The sequence below is a fragment of the Onychostruthus taczanowskii genome, unplaced genomic scaffold, assembly GCF_017590055.1.
Source record: "Onychostruthus taczanowskii isolate IOZ18803 unplaced genomic scaffold, ASM1759005v1 scaffold58, whole genome shotgun sequence".
Taxonomy (NCBI): domain Eukaryota; kingdom Metazoa; phylum Chordata; class Aves; order Passeriformes; family Passeridae; genus Onychostruthus; species Onychostruthus taczanowskii.
In genome coordinates, this window is record NW_024503457.1 from 2,381,117 (window position 1) to 2,402,980 (window position 21,864).

The 21,864-nt window shown below is 43.0% G+C and overlaps 1 protein-coding gene across 1 annotated transcript in view; it reads right to left on the reverse strand.

Annotated features, from left to right (window-relative positions):
* Positions 1-21,864, reverse strand: part of CARS2 (cysteinyl-tRNA synthetase 2, mitochondrial) — a 43,371-nt gene that overhangs the window by 5,037 nt on the left and 16,470 nt on the right. Inside the window, exons 7-14 of the mRNA XM_041418027.1 lie at positions 21,351-21,434; positions 18,815-18,944; positions 16,421-16,554; positions 13,405-13,472; positions 10,636-10,702; positions 5,562-5,700; positions 3,438-3,561; positions 1,471-1,569 (exon numbers count right to left, since the gene is read on the reverse strand). Of these exons, the coding sequence (XP_041273961.1) occupies positions 1,471-1,569; positions 3,438-3,561; positions 5,562-5,700; positions 10,636-10,702; positions 13,405-13,472; positions 16,421-16,554; positions 18,815-18,944; positions 21,351-21,434 (845 nt within the window). The remainder of the gene's footprint in view (positions 1-1,470; positions 1,570-3,437; positions 3,562-5,561; positions 5,701-10,635; positions 10,703-13,404; positions 13,473-16,420; positions 16,555-18,814; positions 18,945-21,350; positions 21,435-21,864) is intronic.

Below are 21,864 nucleotides of genomic sequence, written 5' to 3' on the forward strand. Positions count from 1 at the left end.
GAGGGGGCCCAAACACCGCTGCCTGTATCCTCTGCACTGTTAGCACAGCAGTGTCCAGGCCAGGCAGCCCTCTCCCACACATGCCAGCACCCACTGTGGTCAGGGACTGCTCCTGGCAAGCTGCATGCCTGGGGCTGCCTGGCTAAGAGGCAAGAAAGGCTGGATGCTGAGCTGTTCTGGCTGGTCTCAGAGTCAGGGAACAATCTCTACACCATTTTATTTACTAAACTGTGGACCTTTCTGATGAAGATTTTGACAGATTTGTTTACTGGAAGCTGAAAGAGCAGAGGAACAGAGCTGATGAGCTGCTCCTTTCTTCCTGCTTATCTCAGACCAGCATCTTCTGCTGATGCTCCTGCCACACAGAGAAAGGGACTAGCACAGCCTAAAACAAAGAAAGGCATTCAGATACGTGTTTCAGCAGAAATATAGGTGCAGCAGATGCCTGCATACAGACAGCCCAGAATCTGGAGGAATGACTTTGCCACCCAGCTAACAAAAAAAATGTGTTTAGTATGCCACTAAAAATTTACATGCAAACTACAGGCTGTGAGGAGTAACACATAGACAAATCACAACCAGACACTGTTTTGAAAGACATTTTGTGAGAAAATCCATTGAGGCAAACTAAATAAATGCATTTACCACTACATTACCTGATTTTTGAAGGATGAATACTGTTACATACATTTTCTTATTCTCTTCTCCCCCATCCCCAAAATAACTGTTCTGTTTTGCAGAAAAGTTTCTCTACAGAAACTTTTCCACTACTTTGCATTCAGCTCCACATTTGAGCAGGAGAGGAGCAAAGAACACCCTGCTATTCTCCAATAGTGAAGTGTCATTTTAAAAGCTTCCATAGGTTGGGATATCACCTCCATATTGATGACTCTCCTTCCCGTTCAGTACTTTGCTTTGAGCTGTTCTCTCCTTTTTTTTTCTCTCCCCATTCCTATCTTTCCAGGAACTAGTTATGTAAGGGCCCCATCCCCAGCTCATTGTCCTCCCCTCCCCATATCCCCCCCATGGCTCAAGGCAGAGCAGTCCCTTCCCTTGGCTTTTTGCAGAGGAGTGGGATCCCTCACAACTGCAAATATTCACACAGCTATTGAAGCGAGCCTGGATACAACCATCAGGAAGAAGAGGAAAAGCTGGGGAAGGCCAGAGACATTACAGGACGATTTAAATGCCTCCAATGCCTTTTTCTTGTTTCATTCCTCAGTCTTTCATTTCCACAGCAAAACTGGTGCAGAAGTCACATGGGAGTACTTCCAAGAACTAAAAAGCCCACACTTTGTTCCACCTGCTCATATACTCTCCTAAAACATCACAGGAGAAACTGCAAGCAGTGCAGAAAGGTTTACTAAAACCATAAATAACTTTGTTACATCTGATGCTTTCAGAAAGCACTCTATGAAACACAGGGGCTGCTACCACATCCTTGAACACATAGAAGAGATATTTCATTACCTGTCTTTCTCCAAAGGACATCCCAAGAGCACTGAAAAAGCCTTCAATATAGGAAATAATGCTTCCATACACAACAGAGCTTCTAGGAGATCCAGCATCCTGTTTAGAAAACACTCAAAAGAGATTGTCCAGTCAATACACATTACAGAGCCCAGCATCTCTCTGCAGCCTAATCCACAAGGGAAAACTACTACTAATTATAAAGATCTACCTCCATCAGGAACACCTGCCCAAGCAATCTTACAGATACAAAAGCACCTCACAGCACAAAGGGAAGGGATTTAAGTAAACAAGGGAAGGAAGAGCTTATCACCAGCCTGCACAGCAAGAACAGATATGAGAAGCTGCCACACATTACATGTGTGCAGTAAATTAGAACTAAAAATAGCACTTCTAGGCATGAAAGGGCTGTGTGTATGGAAACAAAAAGAACAAAATCCCACATTCATACGCACCTATAATATAAAAGATTAAAAACAAATTATTTGAGTATCTTATTGATTTGATCCATGTGGAGACCACTTTGAAACAGTGTATGGCATTTTGTAACACCAGCAATAAAATAAAGATTAAATGACAGACTGAGGAGCAATTTAAGGGACTAACCCTTGCCTAAAAAATAAAAGTGATGATATGCACAAGCAAATCAGCAGCTGGTACTGGATTTTATCTGACATCTTCCTTAGGGCCCCAGAGAGATAACTATAATATAAAATGTATAGGAAGATCTGAACTGGGAGGAGCTGGAGCAGGCCACTGGGAGAAAGGAACAGAAGCATGACATCTAAGGTGAGAAATGCTTAGCAGGGAGGCTAAAGACAGGTATAAGTAGTTATGTGGATTTGCTCACAGTTCTTAAGGAGAAAAATTACACTCATGATACAGAGGGAACACTCCAGACAGCTGAGCTGTACCCAGAAAAGCTCCACCACCTCAACCACAAATCCGAGTCAGCTGCTCCACAAATATCCCATCCCATTCTCAACAAAACAACTGACAGGAGGAATTCAGGAGGAACAAGCAGTGACTGACAAAATGGGGGTAGTTGTATCTAGGAGTGGCAATGCCATTACAGATCCCTGCTGCAAAGTGTTTCAGGTCAGGGATCTGCTCAGAGAGTCAATTTGTAAAGATAAGGCTAAGGACAAAATTTAAAGCCAATGCCAAAACAGGACCAGAGCGAGGCAGGATTTCTAAACCAACAGGCTAATTCTCTCTTAAAACCAGTTATTACCATTTACACAACATTTCTTTTACTACACAAACATGGTGAACATGATGACACCAGTACTCAAGGAGCACAGCAACAAGGGTGAGGTAATCACCTTGAGTGACAAAGGGAGCTGCTGGTAAATGGAAAACCCAGAAGTGCTTCAGAGAGTGTTTATTGCTTAAGTCTTGTCCTTACCAGATCTTTTCTTTGTATCAGCATGAGAGATCTTAACATGGTCTTAATTTGCCAAAAGCCATCTGAAGACAGACTCATGCTGATGCCAGTTACAGGAGACAGCAGAAGCCACTCAGTCCCCAACACTGAACTCGCCACGACCACCATCCAGAGCACCTGAGGCTGCTGGACAAAGCCCCTGCAGCAACCACCCCCCACCACTTCCCAGTTTAGCCTAATTTCTGTGCATGGATATTAAGCAAAGAAGCAGGATAAGAACACAGAACCAGCACTAAAATTAGCAGCATGTCACAACAGCTTCAGGACTTCCAAAAGCCTTAGGTATAAATAATATAGGGCAGCAGGAAAGAAACATCCTCTGGACACAACACAGCACAAAACAATAGCCATGCACAATTCCTGTGATAGGGTCAGGACAAATGGGCTCCACTAAGGTCAAAAATTTATGGACCTTTGTTTCTGCTGGTATCTTATGTGAACAATAAACTAATCTGTCTGCATTAAGCAGTAGGACAGTGGACAGCTGTCATTTTCTGATCTCTGTATCCTAATGGGTTACCTTAGTAACAGCCTTAAGCTGTCTGTTGCCATGGTGAATGAGGTCCATAATTGCTGCAACAGCCCTGGAGGTGTCAAAGTCATCTGCAAACGCAGCCTTCACGGTTACTTTTGTGTTGGCTAGCCTTCAAGAAGAAAAGGTAACATTTGAGATAAGACAAACAAGATGCCAGCAGTATGCTGAATTCATCAGCCATTCAGCCAGAGGGAGTCACCAAAAGGACACTGCCATCTCCTTCCCAGCTGTCCTGTGATGGGCAGTGCTGCACCCATCAGGGAGAATACATCTTTCTGCTGTGAAGGGAAAAATTTTTTGCATGTCAAAATCCTAAGTGTTATCCATTCAATAAATATACATGGCTAATCAGAGGGGCCAACAACAACAGAGCAAAGTTTGCCTTAAATCATTTAAAAACAGATGGAAAATGAGACTGATATTAAGCATATCAAAGATCCCACTGAGTTCTGTTTTTTTTTTTTTTTCCCAGCAGCCCATTAATCATGCTAACAGCATGTTTCTCTTCCAAAGGCACATCACAGGCAGCTCTCCAGTGCCTGGCAAGAAAGCTGTCCTGGGGTTGGCCAAGAATCCTGTTGTCAGGATTCGACTCAGAACCAAGCACTGCCTCCTCATTTCCCAGGAGAGCCCAATGCCAGTCCCAAGGGATTCCACTCACCATGGCCCAGATGGAAAGGTCCACTGGGACCACTTGTGTAACAGTGCCAAGAGCCAGCAGGCAACCAGCACTGATCACCACAGAACCTGCACCACCAGCTGCAGCCACTGGGAGAGGGAGATGAGGAGAGCAGCAGGAATAAATGGAGAGCTACAAACAGCTGCTGGCAGCATGCTCCCACACACAGCCAGGTGAACCAGAGCTTGACAGCACTGGCCCAAGGATGCCATTTCCTAAAAAAGTCCAAGGAGCAGGGGGATCTCAAGCTGTCCTAGCACCTCTGGGGCTGTCCTGAGCCTTATTTTGCCTGTTTCTGTAATTTTTTGCCTGGAATGCCTACCTCCCCTCAGATACTGGATGGCTGCTGCTCTAATGCATTCTTCCCAACACTCTTCCCTGCAAGCTTACCCCTCTCCACTGAGTATCTAACACTTTGCTAATTAAGAGCTTTATTTCATTTTCATTGTTTTTACACCTAGGAATGCACAAGTTGTGCCCTCCCACACATCGCCTACTGATTATCCATTTCAACTTCCTCATGCCTCTCAGCTTTATCTTGCACTAACAGATCTCCTGCAGCCTCCTGCTGAAGGATTTGCTTTTGCCAAATACCACAGCTAGTTAATGCAACTCCACTTTCTCGTAACAGGCTCCAGTGCCCCTTGCAACCCTCAGTCAGTGCAGCCACAAGCTTCCCCAACAGTGAGGCACCTGAACCATAAGGAAGCTGCCTCTCACCTCCACAGCACACACTGTCTCCCCTCTGATTCTACAGCCCAGAGCTGCCACCACTAACTTTGCTTTGTGGCACTCAACGCCCCTCCTACCCTGACTCCGTGCTCTGCTCTCAGCTTTGCACCCAAGACACAGCACACCTCAGTCCTGAAGATCACCTGGTTTTCATAATGGACTTCAAAGGATTCTCCTCACCATTGTCAGGGTCACAACAATTGTAATTGCTTCCTTCCCTGTGACATCCCTGCCCATGGCCAATCTCTCAGTAGCCCCTACTCTCCTCTGCTGCACACCACAGTGCCAGCCAGCTTGATTACAAATCCACATGCCCAAGGTGTGTCACTCTCCAGTAATCCTCTTTCTTCTCCAGTCACCACTGCCCAGCTCTGCTTACAAACTGGGGAGCCTCACAACTGCCACAGCTTTGCCTCCTACATCACTCACCAGGGGCAAAGATGCCTGTGTTAGGACAGGCACACCAGAAAAGTAACAGTGATCTTAAAAACACAGTGAACTGAGTATAGCAGACTCAGAGCAAAAACAGCTGGCTAGAAAAGAGAATTTTTAAAAAAACCTGCCCTTGCTTTTTGGGCTGAGAGGGAGGACTGTTGCTTAGTCCTTCTTGTCCTGCTTCTTAAACAGAACCCCTGAGTCTGTCAGCAAACTAGTGCTCACATAATCACAATCTTCTAAGATACAGGAAGTGCACTTACCTTTCCCACAATATGTCTTCTCTAACAGGGTCACACACCAGCTGTCCTTTTATATAAGCATTTGCATCTCTAATAAATGAGGAGATTGCCTGAAGAAGGTTCTTTGCATCTTCCATGCTCTCCTCACTAAATTCTACTGCTGAGAAACAAGAAATCAAGGCATTATGATAGAGAGAATGTTGTCTGTCATTACATAGGAACAGTATTTGGAGACAAAGGAGAAGTTTGTTATTATTTATATAGCAAACTTCTTACAATTAATTGCACATTTAATTAAAAGCTCCATTCTTCATCCACACAAGGTGGATTAAATCAATATAAAAGACAATGACTACATATGACAAAGTATAACCTACTGGAACACTTATCAAACTGATTCAAAAAGTTGAATCTGGAAGTTTACTGATGCAATCACTATTTAATTTTAATTTTTTTTCCATTATTGAATTTCTCTGCAAAGTTATCAATTCAAAGCATTAGGATTTAATATACTTCTAAGTGTTCTAGTGATGGCAACATGTACCTCTAATTTTGTGCCTATGCTAATTTAGGTAGACACAATTTGTATTTGGAGACATCCAAAGAAGCCTAACCCTCACCACTGACTCTGTTGAAAGGGCTGCCTCACGAACACCTAAAATCCAGATGAACCTAAAATTTGTGGTGTAGCTCCTGAACAATTCCCTCACAATATCAAAGCTAAACTGACCATACCACTTTGAGAAAGCTATTTTTAGAGAAAATACAAATTGCTTAAACTCATAAGGGCATGTCTGGGATGGGATTTATCACACTCACACATATCAAAGCCTCTTATGGCCACTGGAAAGAAAGATAAAACCTCAAGGTAAATGATTCCTTGCATCCACAACTGAACTCCACTTTACGATGAGATGTGCCGTACAGGAACCCTACAGAGCTTCTCTTCCACCAGCCACAGTAACATCAGCCCTACCACTAACAAGGCATCCATGCACATAGGCATCCCCCCTGCACTCAGGGAGACCCTACCTTTGGCAGGCAATTCCACTTTGGGAGCTTCCAGAGTCCACTCCTGCTGGCAGGAGTTCAGCAGACTCCTCTCGCCTTGCCTGCACCCTGTGAAGTGCAGGTGTGCCAGACTAGCTCACTGTCACTTTTACTGGGAATTGCTATCAGTGACAGGCTTTTATAAATTTGTACAGGAATGTGCAATTTTCTGTAGAAAAGCTTTTGGAGCCCACAAAAGAGAGCTCACCTGACCTCAGTGGAAGTTGTGTCCTTAGGACAGGCCTAAGTTTGACTGCACTCCTTCCCCCAGGATCACACCAGAGCCACCCATAGCCAGAGCAGCATTGCTTCACTGCTGTACACCTGACCTCAGCAGTAAGGTACATCCAAACTACTGCTGCCAGCATATTCCCAATATCATCAGCACTGAGCATCACCCATAGCTTCCACAGAAATCTCACCTCTGGTCCTCCCTGTGGTGCATCCAGCTGCTTTGTAGAATTATCCAGTGCTGCCCAGACAGGCTCTTTAGATCAGACAGTCCAAGAGGACAGATGTAAGAGGGAAAAAGCAGCCAGATGTGAGATTGGGTGAGACCCGCAGACAGTTCTACCAAGAGGACAGATGTAAGAGGGAAAAAGCAGCCAGATGTGAGATTGGGTGAGACCCAATCTCATTTCCATTAGCCTAAATCCCAAGGAAGCCTAACTGTTTAAACAGACTTTACACAGGATTTACCCCAGTGTAACAAAGTCTGGACCTCTATTTGTCAGATTTTTCACTTGTGTATAATTAAAAATCCCCAACCTCATTTCCATTAGCCTAAATCCCAAGGAAGCCTAACTGTTTAAACAGACTTTACACAGGATTTACCCCAGTGTAACAAAGTCTGGACCTTTATTTGTCAGATTTTTCACTTGTGTATAATTAAAAATCTGCATTACTGCCTCACTAAATCAAGCTTTACTCCGTTTTCAAAAAGACCAATGTACAGACCTCTATAACACAGTGAGAGTCTGAGAGTGATCATTTATGTACACTAGCATTACTCAACTGATTAACCTGCTTACAAGAATTCTGCAAGGAATACTTGATAAAAGTTTATCCTGATGAAACCTACTTTCACTCAAGCCATTCTTCATCCCCAGTTCAGGGCATACTCCTAAACCACTTCCTGCAGGCACTGCAAACCCACAATGCAGCACAGGCAAGCCTGGCCCTAAGAACCTTCACTGTGCTCCCCACTCCTTCCCTCCTTCGTCAGTGGACGGCATCACCAGTGCATCATCAAATTAGAATACATTTGTTTATTAGCACCAACAAGTACTTGCACATCCGAGGGGTCAGAACACTGCAGTTCACTCAGGTTCACAAAATCACCAGAGCATTTCTGGTGATCAGGAGTACATTCTGGAGACAAAACCGAACTGCCTGTGGCCAGGCTCACACGCCCTGCCCTTCACTGCATAAAGTGAAGCCACTGCTGAAGAGATGCAAGAGGAAAAGTGATGCCTCACAGCAGGGTCCCACAGGACTTCAGAGATGGCACCTCTCCTTTCAAGCTGTACCCCGAAGCAGCTGGCACACTGGTGGAGGGTCACCATGCTGCTGCCTCGGGTACCTAGGAATCATTTTCCCAACAGCCCCAGATGTGCCACAGGGTGGTGACTCAGGCCAAGAAGGGAACAGCCAGAGGCACCAGCCAAAGCAAAATGCCCAGATAATCACCACTGCCCCCAGAGCTCAGCTTCACCCCGAGCAGCTCTGCCCCACTACCAGAGAGGCAAAGAGGCAGATGAAGCAGGGCACCCCATGCAGAAATACATTATGGAAGGATGATCAAAGTCTCTTCTCTCTGACTTTTCTCCTCTTCCCCACAAGCAAGGCACGCTGCTTTATCCTTCCTCTGACAATGATCATCACAGGAAGGGACTCCACTCTTTGCACACACCCCTTTCAACCCTTGCCCCTCCAAGGCTGGGCCAGTCTGGAGTCACATTTGTCTCTACTTGTGCCTATTAGCATCCACAGAGACAGGGGGGTAGCCCAGACAACAAAAAAGGCCCATTCCAAGCCAAAGAAAACACAGTACCAAGGATGAGCCATTCCCAATCTCAGCAGCTGCCCTCATCCACATGCCTACACAGATCTTTTTTACAGATTCAATCCAATGTTTGTGGTACCACCTGACCCCCAAACCTGGATTTTATAAAAGGCTTTCTTTGGCAGATAGGAATGGCAGGAGCCATAACCCATGGGTCTAGGCTATAAAAACCTTTTAAGAAATGAGAAGGTCCTTGGGATCTCACTTCTAATAAAAATACCAGCAGACAGCAAGATGAGAAGGAGTGCAGTAAACTTATGTTTAGACCAAAGTGAATATTGACAGCAGGGACACAAGCTGACAGGCAGCACAGTGAATACCTGGCTCAGCAGAGACCAACTCTGGCTCTTTACTGGGAAGCTAATAATGCACAAGGCCTTGCAAGGTGGAGGTGGGAAGCACAGACTTCTAAGCAACCCTTACCTGCCAACTGGCTTATACTCTGATATGACACCAGCACATCCTTTCATCAAAGCCACCCACATCCACAGAGGTAGCACTCTTTTTTTACCTCAGGGGGTGTTTATCCTAGAAGTAATGCACAAAGCACAGGCTCGAATGCAGCCAGCTGACAGGGAGTGAAGAAAGCGCGCAGGCAGCTCTCCATTGCTGGGCTCCAGTGCCATTCCTGTCCTGAGGCAAGGTTAGAAACTACCAGACGTTTAGCTCTTGCTCAAATGACAAACATATACATATGATAGAGGTAGCGGGTGTTAGTCTTTCCTCTTATTTTAAATACACATCTCCCAAGTGCCCCCAGCCAGGGATCCACCTAAGTGTACACAAGGTATTTCATCTCCTAAAAGAAGCAATCAGCCAAGTGTTCCACTGCCCTGCAGCATCACCCCAAAACAGCCAAGCATGCCACCAATCCTCTGCATGCCCAAACACGATGCTGCTCTGCAGAAGACCTTCAACTGGATGCACCCCTCTCTTTCTGTGACAGTGGCAAGGAAGTTAATAACCACCTCTCTCTTTACTATCCCATGATTTGAAATATTGCGATTACTCAATTCCTGATGCCTTCAATTGTCCTAGGAGAGGAAGGATCCACCAGGAAGATCACATGGGTGGCTCCTGCAAGGCAGCTAGCAGCATGAACAAGCAGAAAGACTTCTCAGTCCAATGACTGCATGACTATAAAGCCTGGCAGCACACTGCACGCTGACAGGCACAAGCAGTGCCCCAGAGCCTTGGCCAGGCCAGCTCTCACAGTCACACTGCTACAGGTGCTTTTTCCAAAGCAGGCAGAGGCCCACTGGACACCACAGCAGCTGCTGCCCATGCTCCACTACTCCCTTGCCATGCCTGGACAGCCAACAAGCCAGGTGACCCAGCAGTGGTTAAGGAAATACCATCTGCTTTTGGCAGGTCCCAATAAACTGGTAGGAACACAGACATATGAAAACCTCTTCCAGCGCAAAGTAGCATCTACCTGCTGGAAACACTATGGGGTACACAGGGAAGCTGATAAAATCTCCCCACCAGCAGAGAGATGGTCTGCCATCTAAGGTGTTCATTAGGTTACCATGCGCTGGTCTAAGTGAATTGCACTGCACCACGGGACTGCCTGAACACTCAGGAACTCCACAGGACAAAAATGGTAACACAGCAGGGAGACAAAAAATTACTAGCCAGCCCTCATCATACCGTCTACAGGAATATGAGCCACAGCTCCATCTAGATACATCTTCAAAACCAGCTGATCATGACTGCAATACAAGTAACTACAACAGATGCAAATCAGACGCAGAGGTAATTAATTAATTAAAAGTGCAATTAACTATGAATTGAAGCTCAAGAAGGTATTTAAATGAATGGTTATGTACTGCGCCCAGTAAAGACAACTTTCTAAATGTCAGCCAAAGAGCAGCCCCAGAGAGCAGCACCAAAACCCTTCCACCACGGGGAGCTCGCTGCGCCTCCGCAGGCCGGCGGGAAAGGTGGGGAAAGCCATGCAGGGAAGGGGCTGGTCCTTACCTGAGCTGTATCTGCCGCGCAAACAAAACATTCTGAACTGATCTGACGAACATTTCTCCAGGAAATCCTAAACTCCATGCACAAAAAGACAGCTTTAGCATGATATCAGTTTCTTCAGGAGCTCTTTCACCCCCTTGCTTTTCAAACTAACAGGACAAATAATGCATCTTTGCAATTTAAGACAGGCATAAAACCTTTAAACTCTGACACTGCTTTAAAGCCTAAACTAAATAAAATTCAATTCCGTATAAGATAGATGTGCATACATATATACAAGTTATAAATATACGCACAATGTCCAATAAGACAGTGAAAATTACTTCGCAAATACAATCAAACATACAATGTAAAAACACCTTTGTAAAAAAAACCCAAAATGAAATTATCAGACTAAGATTGGGATAAAATCTTAGAGAGAGGAAAGCTCCTGAGTTGTGCAAACTTTACAAAAAACAAAGATTTATTGAAAAAGAAAATAAGTGCACTTTTTCTACAGGACTAGAATATGAAGAAACACAAGTAGTGAACAAAGATAAATCTCAGCAATATAAAAAGAGTTATCTGTGTTAATTATGAAGACTAGTAAACTCCACTCTAATATTTATCTAGCTTTACAAATAATTTACTCCAGTAAACTATTAGTATTACTACCAGTACAATTAATTTATATTAATAGTATAATGAACTATTTAACTGTTTGGAAGGGACACTAATAAAACATTCGATCACCTCCAACCCTGCTCTCAGGCAAGGCTGGACATTGTGGTAGATTGGTAGATTGACTGTGACTATTGCACTTCTGCTTTTTTTTTTTTGTTTTTTTTTTTTTAATTTGCAAATTTTTTTTTTATTTGCAAATGGATGAGGATCACTGAAGTGCCACAAAAATCAAAAATAATAAGAAGACAGTACAAGTGATAAAATATGGAAAGTGTAATTTGCTTAAATCTCACATTTTTAAATAAGGCTTCTGGTACAAGACTAAACCAGCCTGAACAGTGGAAAAGCATCAGCAATGTGCTGTCCCTCAAGTGAAAACAGAAATAATTGAGGCAATCACAATCAAGAAACAGTAATACTGATTGTTTTGGTGGGTGTTCATTTGCTTGTTGTGGGTTTTTAAAATAAACTGGATATATATGAGTGTAACCCATATGCCCAGCAGCTTTACACTAATATACAGAGGTAGAACAATATGGGTACAGTACAGAAATAAATTCAAATTTGGGAAAGGACCATCCAAACTAGAGAAAACAACTCTGCATTTCTTTTAAAACAGAGAACAGATGAAGAATCACAGCTCTTTGAAAGCAGGTTGCTTGGCCCTGTGTCATCACAATCTCTTTGATTTTCAGGGTCAGAATTAAATTTTTAAAATTAATTAATTTTAAATTAATTTTTTTAATTAGCTATTAAAAAAAGGAAAGAAGAAACTGGAGTAGGGTACAAGGGGAGGGAAACAGGCCAGCTGGATGTAGAGGATGGGCTGCTGTGCCCAGGTGACAGCCTGGGATGCAGGTGGCAACTGGCTGGACCAAAGGAAGATGCTGGACAGACCTCCCCTCTTTTGTCACAGGCATAAAGCCTTCCATGTAGGGTTTAACTTTCAAGGTGCAAGGCAGGTGTACAGGAAAAAATCGTTTCACTAGATTGAAAATCACTCCTCAGGAAAGATTAATGCTTGTTACCCATGTGTAAGGGCAGACATGAAAAACAGAGACCAAAAAGAAAAGAGACAGACCTGAAATATTTGTTTCCTCAACACAAGCTGTGCCATCATGGAGGACATGGAGAGGTACATTTTATATGCTGCTTTTAACTCCATGCACTGCATTTGTGGTCATTTCTACACCTGTCCACGACATCTGCTGAGTCTTGTGAGATTTCTATGAAAATTGTGAGCTCCGGGAAAACAGGGCTAAACCGTACCCAGACAGCATCAGAAGACTTAGGAATAAAGCAGCTCATATTGAACTTCTTTTTAAAGGGATTTTAATTAATTTTTCCAAGAGGGCAAAGGGGAACATACATGCCAAAGCAGTTTCCCAAGCTTCATCTAAAGGAAGGAAATCACTCTATTCCAGCAGTAGGCATCAGCCATCGTGGGAGCCACCCCAGCACCAGGCTCAGCTGTAGCACACACAGCTGGCAGAGAAGCCCTGCCCTGGGCCACACCAAAGACCTGGGGACACAGTGATGTATCACACAGTCATGTGGCTCGGGGGTATCAAAAGGCAAAGCTTCTGTGCATCAGCAAGGCCACCTTATAAAAAATAAAGGGTAATGGGAGAGACTGCTGCAATAGTGTGGTTCAGGACACCCCGTAGCTTCCTGACAAAACACTGACACTATGCCCCAGTTCACCTAAAGAAGGACTAGGAAAAACATCATTCTTTTCCAAATCCATGCTTTTTCAAAGCACTATTAAGAACAGACCAATGAGAACCCATCACTACAGAACAGAATCATTCAGGTTGGAAAAGACCCCCAAGACTGTCAAGTCCAACCACAAATCTACAGTGCAGGATTCTGGTACGGGGCACAAACTCTCCTCCTACAAACACGCTCAGCTCAGCAAGATCCATTGTTATTGGAAATCATGAATCTGAGCAGGTATCCTACCTCCAGATCCACAACAACAGATACATCAGTACTAGAGAAACACTGCAGCACAAGCACACACTCCAAAGCTTTCTCAAAAGAGGGCTGTGATTAATATTTACATATTATAAACCTACAAAATTGCTTCAATTCAAACAAAGAAATTACCTTAATTGTTACGTAGTTTTTTAATGACTTTGACATTTTTTCTTGACTTCCTTTAACATGCAAATGCCCTATAGTAAAAAAAAAAAAAAAAGGAATTAATCAGGATAAACAAGTGTGCTACTGAATAGGGAGCAAACTGCACTGAGACACTGCAAATGTTGGAGGCAGCATATGCTATGATGGATACATGCTAAACGTTTCAATGTAATGGGTAACATTTTTAATAGCTTTGCCTACAGTCCTGCACACGTCTCCATCTAAAAACTTCCACTGGGTGAATTTTAAAATACAGACATTTAAAACATTAAAAAAACCCCAAAAATACCCCACCACCGCCGTGAGTCTCCCTGTTCAAAACTGACAATAAACTGATAAAAACAAGCAAGCAAATAGTTTCAGTCTTCACAAGTACCTTACCTGTTACTCTTGACTTCTCAGAAGTATTTTAAGAAATATTTTCCAGTGATATAGCATTTAAAAATCCTTAAAACTCAATCTTCTGTACTTACTTCTTGCTGATGGCTGTTAACATTATTTTTTTTTACCCCAAAGTTTTATATTACTGGTTCAAATATCTTAAATGCAAAATGAATTTTCTACAGATTCTCAACTTCTCCAGACTTGTGAGACTGAGAAAAAGCAGGGTGAGGGAGGGATGCAGCTACAATACCTAATTTGAATTAGTTTATTTTAAAGTGTGATCTCTGAGCACTGCTAGAACATTCAACAGTCACACAGATCACTGCTTTGCAGGGCTGGAGCACAGGAAAAAGACAGTAAGACTGCATTTATGTAGAGCTTGGCTTTAGGATTGAAAGCTCTGTTGAAGAAATACAGGAGAGATATAGCCTGAGGTTGCCTGCTTCCAGGTCTCATCCACATCTCATTCCAGGTCTCATCATGGCAACACCACTGATGGAAAACACCAATTATTCACAACACCAGAGAGTGGCAAACATGCTGCCACTGAAAGACTACTCAGCATAATTTCAGAAATGTTGTTAAAAGCCTTAATAGGCTTCTCTTAATGAAAGAGTAATTCTGTAAGTTACCAACCACCCACAACTAATGTGAGATTTTAGGCACTTCTGTGACCTGCAGCATCTAGCACTTAATCATACTTTGAGACAGATTTTTAAGCATAAATTTATCTTGCTCTGTAATACCCTACCAGAACTGCATTCTTTCACATTTGGCAGCCCAGTGCTACCAATGTCTCACAGTGCAAGGACAATGCATGATCGTGCTCCTGCTTTTATGAGTGGGGACAGAAGTGGCATTTCTTGCTCTGCAACCCATGCAGCTGTCTGCATTTTGTGCTACTTGCTACACAGAACTGCTTTGCAGCCTTGCCTGAAACCCTCTTGCTTCCACAAGCAGATAAAATCCTCATTACACTCATCTGGATATGAAAGCAAGAAGCTCAGGCCTGAAAACTGGACCTGAAAAGCTCATCATTTCACTTCTCAGCTATTTCTGAAAATGATTCAAAGCAGGAACTCACCACAAGAAGTCCTACCCTGACCACCTCAAAACTTAATTTTGCACAACATACTCTATGGAGAGTAGGAATGAATCAAAAAATCTACTGATGCAGAACCAGCTACAGCAGCTACCCATGATAAAAAAACTTGCTTTAACAGTCTGTCCTGTCTGCTAGCAGGTGAAGCCACTTTCACCACTGCATCATTAAACCTGGGACACTCAATAAGCATATTCAGGCTGTCAGACACAGCTGGACACCTACAGCTCTTGGGACTCAAGTAAAACCCACAGCCAAAATTATCCTGGGAGAAGGGGAAGAGCCTGGGTAAGATTACTTTCTCTCTTTTGCAAAGGTGCCTAAATACTGACTTAATTAACTTCAGGCAGACAAGCTTAAAATAGTTGGACTGTGTTTTCCTAAAAAGGTAGCAGTAACATCTGAATTTGAATTAATATTCCTCTTCCAAGAGTTTCAGTACTTAGAATGATTTCATTCAAGAACACAAAATACAAGGATTTTCATAACTTTGGTTTGGCGCTCTTCCCAGAGTACAAGTAGTCTAAAAATAAAGTCCTTATAAGATTTATCCCCAGTGCAGGGATTTTCTTCCTCTAATGGGGACTGCTCCTTCAATTCTGAGCTGCTAAAATTCTGAAGTCTGTTAGCAGAATAAATTGTTTCTGAAGCTGATTCATTTGCCCTAAATAATTCACACCATCATCCTCCAGCAAGACTTTCTGACTTAATGAATGTAATCTGTCAGCTCCTAGAGAACTTCAGTGTAAAAACTGCCCTTGGAATTAAGTTCTCCCTTTTTTTTTTTTTAATTGACTCTTCTTTATTTAGCTGGTATATTTCCCCTACAGATTCAGTTCCAAGTTTGCAAAGCCAGATTCACTGATTTGTCAACAGAAGGCTCCCCTCAGCAGTAACCAGTGCATCTCAATGGAAGTGCAGAGGATTCCACAGCGCCTCGGGAACAAAGCACACCCTGGAGGACGCACCAGCCTCTGGACAATTGCTATTGATTTACAACAGGCTCTACACTGGGAACTGAAACTAGAATTCAATATTCATCCCAAGCAGTACAAATATATAAAGATGAAAGCTCACATAATTCCCAGAGTGCACCACAGGCTTAACTCTGCAGCTCTTCTATTCAGAGAAGCAGCCTCAAGAGTTCATAGAGACATCCTGCCCAAAATACTAATCAGCAAAAGAGAGGCTGCAGACTTGAATCTGACTTTATTGACTTCAGCTGTCCATCCAGAACCACCACGACTGCAACAGGAAGAGAAAATGCCAAGGTTTCCATCAATGGGAACAGCAATAGAGCCATCACTGATGCAGTTCAAAGCACTGTACAGCACAAACTTCTCTGAATGAAGCACTTTTATGCAGAGGGAGCAAGGAGCAGTTCTCCATAATGCCAGGCAGTGTAATGTGTTCTCACAGCATGAAATGCCAAACTTAAAAAACCCAAACTATCGTATTTGTACAGGCCTCTCAAGTGATCAATATTTTACTTACCAGAATGCAGAAAGTAATTCCCCCATTGCTCACACTGATGATACACCTCACACTGGGCAATTTCATTTTCATGATGAGGAAATGCAAGATCTATTCCACCGGTATGGATGTCCAGCTGCTTTCCAAACACTGCACTGTAACAATATTTTCCTGATCAGTAAGTAGAACACCACAAAAGCTTTTTGTAAAAAGAAATGTAGACAAAAATAAGATGAAACAACATATATTTAAGTGTACAACTTAGTAACTGCAGTTTTAAAACAAGACTTTACACATACCTTGGATACCAAAACTGTAGCAGAACATGTATGGACAGGACCCTTATCTGTTCACAATTACTTCTCCTTAGTAGGAGCAATTATTTTTCTACCTTCAAGGACAGCAAAGAGGATGTCTCCTTTCCTTGTTCTGCTACAGTTTCAGTATCAGACAGATGCCTTTATGTGCAAGCCTAACAACTTATTTCTATAAATTTGGTATTACTCTTCCTTATCTTGTACCTTTCCTGTAAGAATTCAAACAATAGTGTGTGCAGTCATGTCAAGCTGGGCAGGTTAGCAACTTTATTTTGCCTGTTAAAGTTTACACTTACAGCCTCATAGGGATGTGAGTCAACCTTAACTACTCAGAAACCAGGAGTACTCAGGCAGGGAAAGATGCAAGGCCTACAAACAAACACACAGGCCTCCCATATGTTACTTTAACAAGGTGCTCCTGGTAGCTGGCTAAACATTAATACTTTGGTCCCTTTTTGAGACAAACACCCTGCTAACACTATGCCACATGATGGCTTTGCAGAAGCTCTTGGGGCACAGAAGGAAAAGACAAGGAGGAGAAGAGAGGAGGAAAGAAAGAGCAGCTGTCACTATCTCCCAAGTTCATCCTTCTCTTATTCTCCCTGCTTCAAAACCAGCTAAAGCACAAATCCTCCCAGGGCTGACCCTCACCTTCCCTTGTGCCACTTACCGAGGAGCACTTGCTGTTTCCTCCAACAAAACCACTAAGAGCTGGAGAGAGGTGACAGATAGATATGGCAAATACACAGGGACAGGAGGAGCCACCCACCTCACCACAAGGGAAAATGAATAGAGAAGATCAGACCTGAAGGGGACAAAGTAGGAGATTCCCTCCTCCAGGGCTGCTCTGGAGATCAGAGACTCCTCATTCACAGACTTATCAAAATTAACTCACCTAACATAGTTAAAGTGCTCTGAGATACTTGGCAAAACAGACAGTTAAGTAAGTATTGCTTAAAAATGGGCCTTCAGCAGCTGACTGGGACAGCAAATTGGTTTAGTCACTTACCAAAGTAAGCTCTCCATTTTTCACAGTCCAAGATTACTACAATCATGCTCTCAGTGGGTCTTTTATTTATACGGCAGGAGCCTCATCCAGCCCCAGTAAAACACATTTTTAGAGAAAGAAATGCAGACTATAAACAGCAGTGCATTAGCAGACAAGCCATGTTGTAACCAGCATTTCTTACCTGTGCACTTCTGTCACAGGTTGTACATCAAACACAGCATGATTTTGTGCACTGTGATTGCTTTAAGAGCTGCCTCACTATGCTGAAACTATTCACAGACAGAAAATCACCCTTATAAACACTTTCCACAAGCAGGTGGAAAAGACTAACAATCCCAGGTGCACCAGAAAAGCATATGAAAGAAAAACCTAAAGCAGCTGGTTCCATCTCCTTTCAGCTTTAGCTGAAAATTTAAGCTGAACAAGGTCAGATCTAAACTATTTCTTCTTAGCTTCCAAAAAAAGATCTGAGTCTAATGCAAAACTAAGTACGCTATCAATCTTCCAGGAGAGAAGACTTTTTCTCCTGTGGTGAAAATGAAACTTTAAATTAAGAGCAAATTACATCAAACCAACTGCAAGCAAAACACTACTCAGCAAGAATGCTGAATAACACTTAGATTATTAGCATGAACATCCACAGCTGCTGTTAAGATAAGGCCAGCAAGATCTCATAGATCAAGCTGTAATCCCACACCCTGTCCTCCTGACACCTACATCCTGAACTAGGTCTGATGGAGACTGCTAGAAGTGGAAGGGAAGAGAATGGAAGAGGTACCATAACTTCCACCACGCCTTTGGTTACTCAGCTCAAGTTAAAAGACTGCTAATGGACTGTGATCCCATGTGCCATACTTTAAGCACCAAGTCTGACTCAAGAGAAGGTGCCAAAACATAGAGACAGCTGTGACAGTAACGTGAAGCAGAGTTTATCTGGGCCACATGTGACATCCCAAGTTGCATAAAATGGTCACATTAAAACCAGTGCTACCTATTGATCAGAAAACAGTTTCAGTACTGCTGCTACCATTGTACTGTGACTGAAAACGAAAAATAGCATTAGATTTATCAAAATCCAAGAAATCTGACCTTGATATTGTGGAACATTCAATGTGCCATCCAGGTCGTCCTTTTCCCCAGGGAGAATTCCAAGATAGCTCTTGAGGCTTGGCAGCCTTCCACAGGGCAAAATCTTTACCATGTCGTTTATCAGAATCAACTGGCAAGAATAAGTGATTTGTTAATGGGATATGTCTCAAAGAAAAAAAATGACCAAATGAAAGCAAGAGGAAATGTGTATTTAGTGAACTACTCTGATTTTAATCCCCTTCAATCAACTTCTTTTCACTACAACTTCCCTCTCTTCCCCCTCACACAGGGGAAAATTGAAATATTGAAATATTGGAATATTGAAATAGATTTCAACAAGCTACAAAGATGGATTCAAGATTCCTTAATATATCCTATCCTATCAGTCCCTTTAGCCTTCCCTGGTTTGCCTTATTTTTCATTCATTTAGTTACATATCAGCCAGTTTCCCCAGGACAAATTGACTGCACTACAGCAGAAAAGGTAATAAAACCAAACCAAAACACACAAACAAACAAACACCCTACAATTTTTTCTCTGGGACACAATTACTTTGTATTTTAGATTTTATAAAACAAAGTGTACAGAGATAAGAATCAAAACTATTCTTGGACAGTAGGAATTTTTCGGTACCGTTTTCACCAATGGGTTCTCTGCAAAGGTTTCCTCACAGCTGTATTTGCTCTTTCCTTCACTACATTGCCAAAGATGCAGTCCTCTTTGTTACAATACTGCAGGGCTGTTCATCTCTGCTGACTCCTAACCTCCAGTCAAATACACAGCAACCCCTGGCAGGAGCCACAGAACAGGGCTCTAGACTCTGGACTTTCTTTCTGACAAATACGTGATCTCACTTTTAGAATCATACAACTCAAAATTCCTAAGAACTAAAGATACAAAAATGTAACCCTAGTTTTTTCCACTGAATCTTCACCTGGGCTCTTTCACTAGATTGCCAAGCTCTGAGTGACCAGTATCTGCTGACTCCAACCCTCTTTTGCCCTGTTCTGAGTATACTGCCACAAAAGAGCACTCTTCAACTTCTCAGTTGTAAGCAAAACAAGTGTCAAAATCTTTAGAAATAAGAACGCACTTAGTTGTGACTAGAGGGGAAGCAGGGTAAAACACGTAATCAGGCTCAGCTGAGGCTGGAAGGCACCTCTGGGAACAGTCTAATCCAACCCCCTGCTCAGAGCAGGAGCAGCTACAGAGGCTGCCCAGGATGGTGTCCAGTTAAGCTTTGACTGAGGATGGAGACTCCACAGCCTCTCTGAGCAACATGGGTTGTGTTAACCACCCTCAGGGTAAAAATGATTTTTCTTAGCTTTAAATGGAATTTCCTGTGTTTCAAGTCGTGATCAGGGCCTCTTGTCCCATCACCAAGCACCAGAGAGAAAAGCCTGGCTCCATCTGCTCTACTCCATCAGTATGAGTACACATGGGTAGGATTCCCCCAAGCCTTCTCTTCTCCAGGCTGAGTGGTCCAGCTCTGTCTGCTTTTCCTCACATGAAAGATGCTCCAGTACCTCCATCATTATTGTGGCCCTTTGCTGGCCTTTCTCCGCCGCTGTTCTGGGGAGCCCAGCACCAGACCTGCACTCCAGGCATGTCTCACCAGTGCTGAGCAGAGCAGGACCACCTCCACTGAGCTGCTGGCAATGCTCCTCCCTGTGCAGCCCAGGAGGCTGCTGGCTCTCTGCAGTCGTAATTACCTCTAAATAACTGTTGACAAGACGCATTCCCTCTGAAAGCTGTAACGCTGAAACAACTCCAGAGCAGAGCTGTGAGAAGTTCTGGCTGCACCTGAGCATCAGCCTCCAAGGCATTTGCAGTAATTACAAACAGATTTTTTTTAACGATTAAATACTGAACTTTAGTTTGCAAAAGGATGCAGAAAACCTGAATCAAATTCTCTGATGCAGAGACCTGATCAGATCCTTACTAACAGAGGTTCAGCAAAGCAAATCCTGCAAAGCAGGAACTGGAGCAAAATCCCCACAGCCATGGTACAGCCCTGCTCTAGCACAGCCTATGAAGAGATTGCTCACTCTCACACAAAGAGGCTGCTTAGCCCAGTGACAAGTAATGAAGGAAGCAATTCATCCAGGTAACTTCAGAGCAGTGCAACCACCCCAACAAGAACATGGTAGGTGAGGTTTCCTTGTGTTTTCCCTTGAGTACCTCACTGCTGACTACTGCAACAGCAAGAACACCACCTCACTGTGAAGTTTCCATGTACCACTGCCAAGTATATAATTAAAATTGCTTGAGAATCCTAATTGTTCTAAGGTACCAGAACAAAAGTATAGAGGGAAGGACGAAAGAAAGAAGAAAACCCAAGTTTCCTCCTGCACTGGCAACAGTGAATGCTTCAAAAAAATAACTACAAAAGCACTGTAACCTTAATTAATCAGAAACCTAGCTATACACAATGGGTTAGAAAACTGTATCAGACTGTTGAATGAAAGTTTGCATGTAGATGCAAAATGCATTCAAACAATGCATTAACACAAACAAGCTCGTGCCACAAACTTACCTGCTTCATCTTGGGTATCAGGGTTAATAGCAGTGAACACTCCGTATCTTTTTCCCCAGGATTTAACATCAAAATAAACATTGCCTAATACAAAAGAAATGTTTAGTTGCATAGCAAAGATGGGGTACATTGATGAGAACTTGATAACATTTCCCTGAAAGCAAAATAAAGTGCACTTCCACTCCCATGTGAAATTCTGACTTAGAAATTCAGAAATACTGCAAAAGTAGTAGCAGATGTCCCATATTATCCAGCTTTGCAGTAACCTCTGTGCACATGCTCATTCTACCCATAGCATAACTTTGAATTCTGGGGATCTCCCAGGTTCTTCCTTGCCCATGCACAATCAGCAACGCCCTCCCCTACTGCAGCTCAAGCTACACCTAGTTCAGTTACAATGCACTTGAATTCTTCTACAACCACCAGCTCTGCTAAAAAAGAAATCCACACATTTTGCTTTGCAGGCACATCTTTTACAGCACAAAGGAGATACACAGCTCCTCTTCAGAGGTTC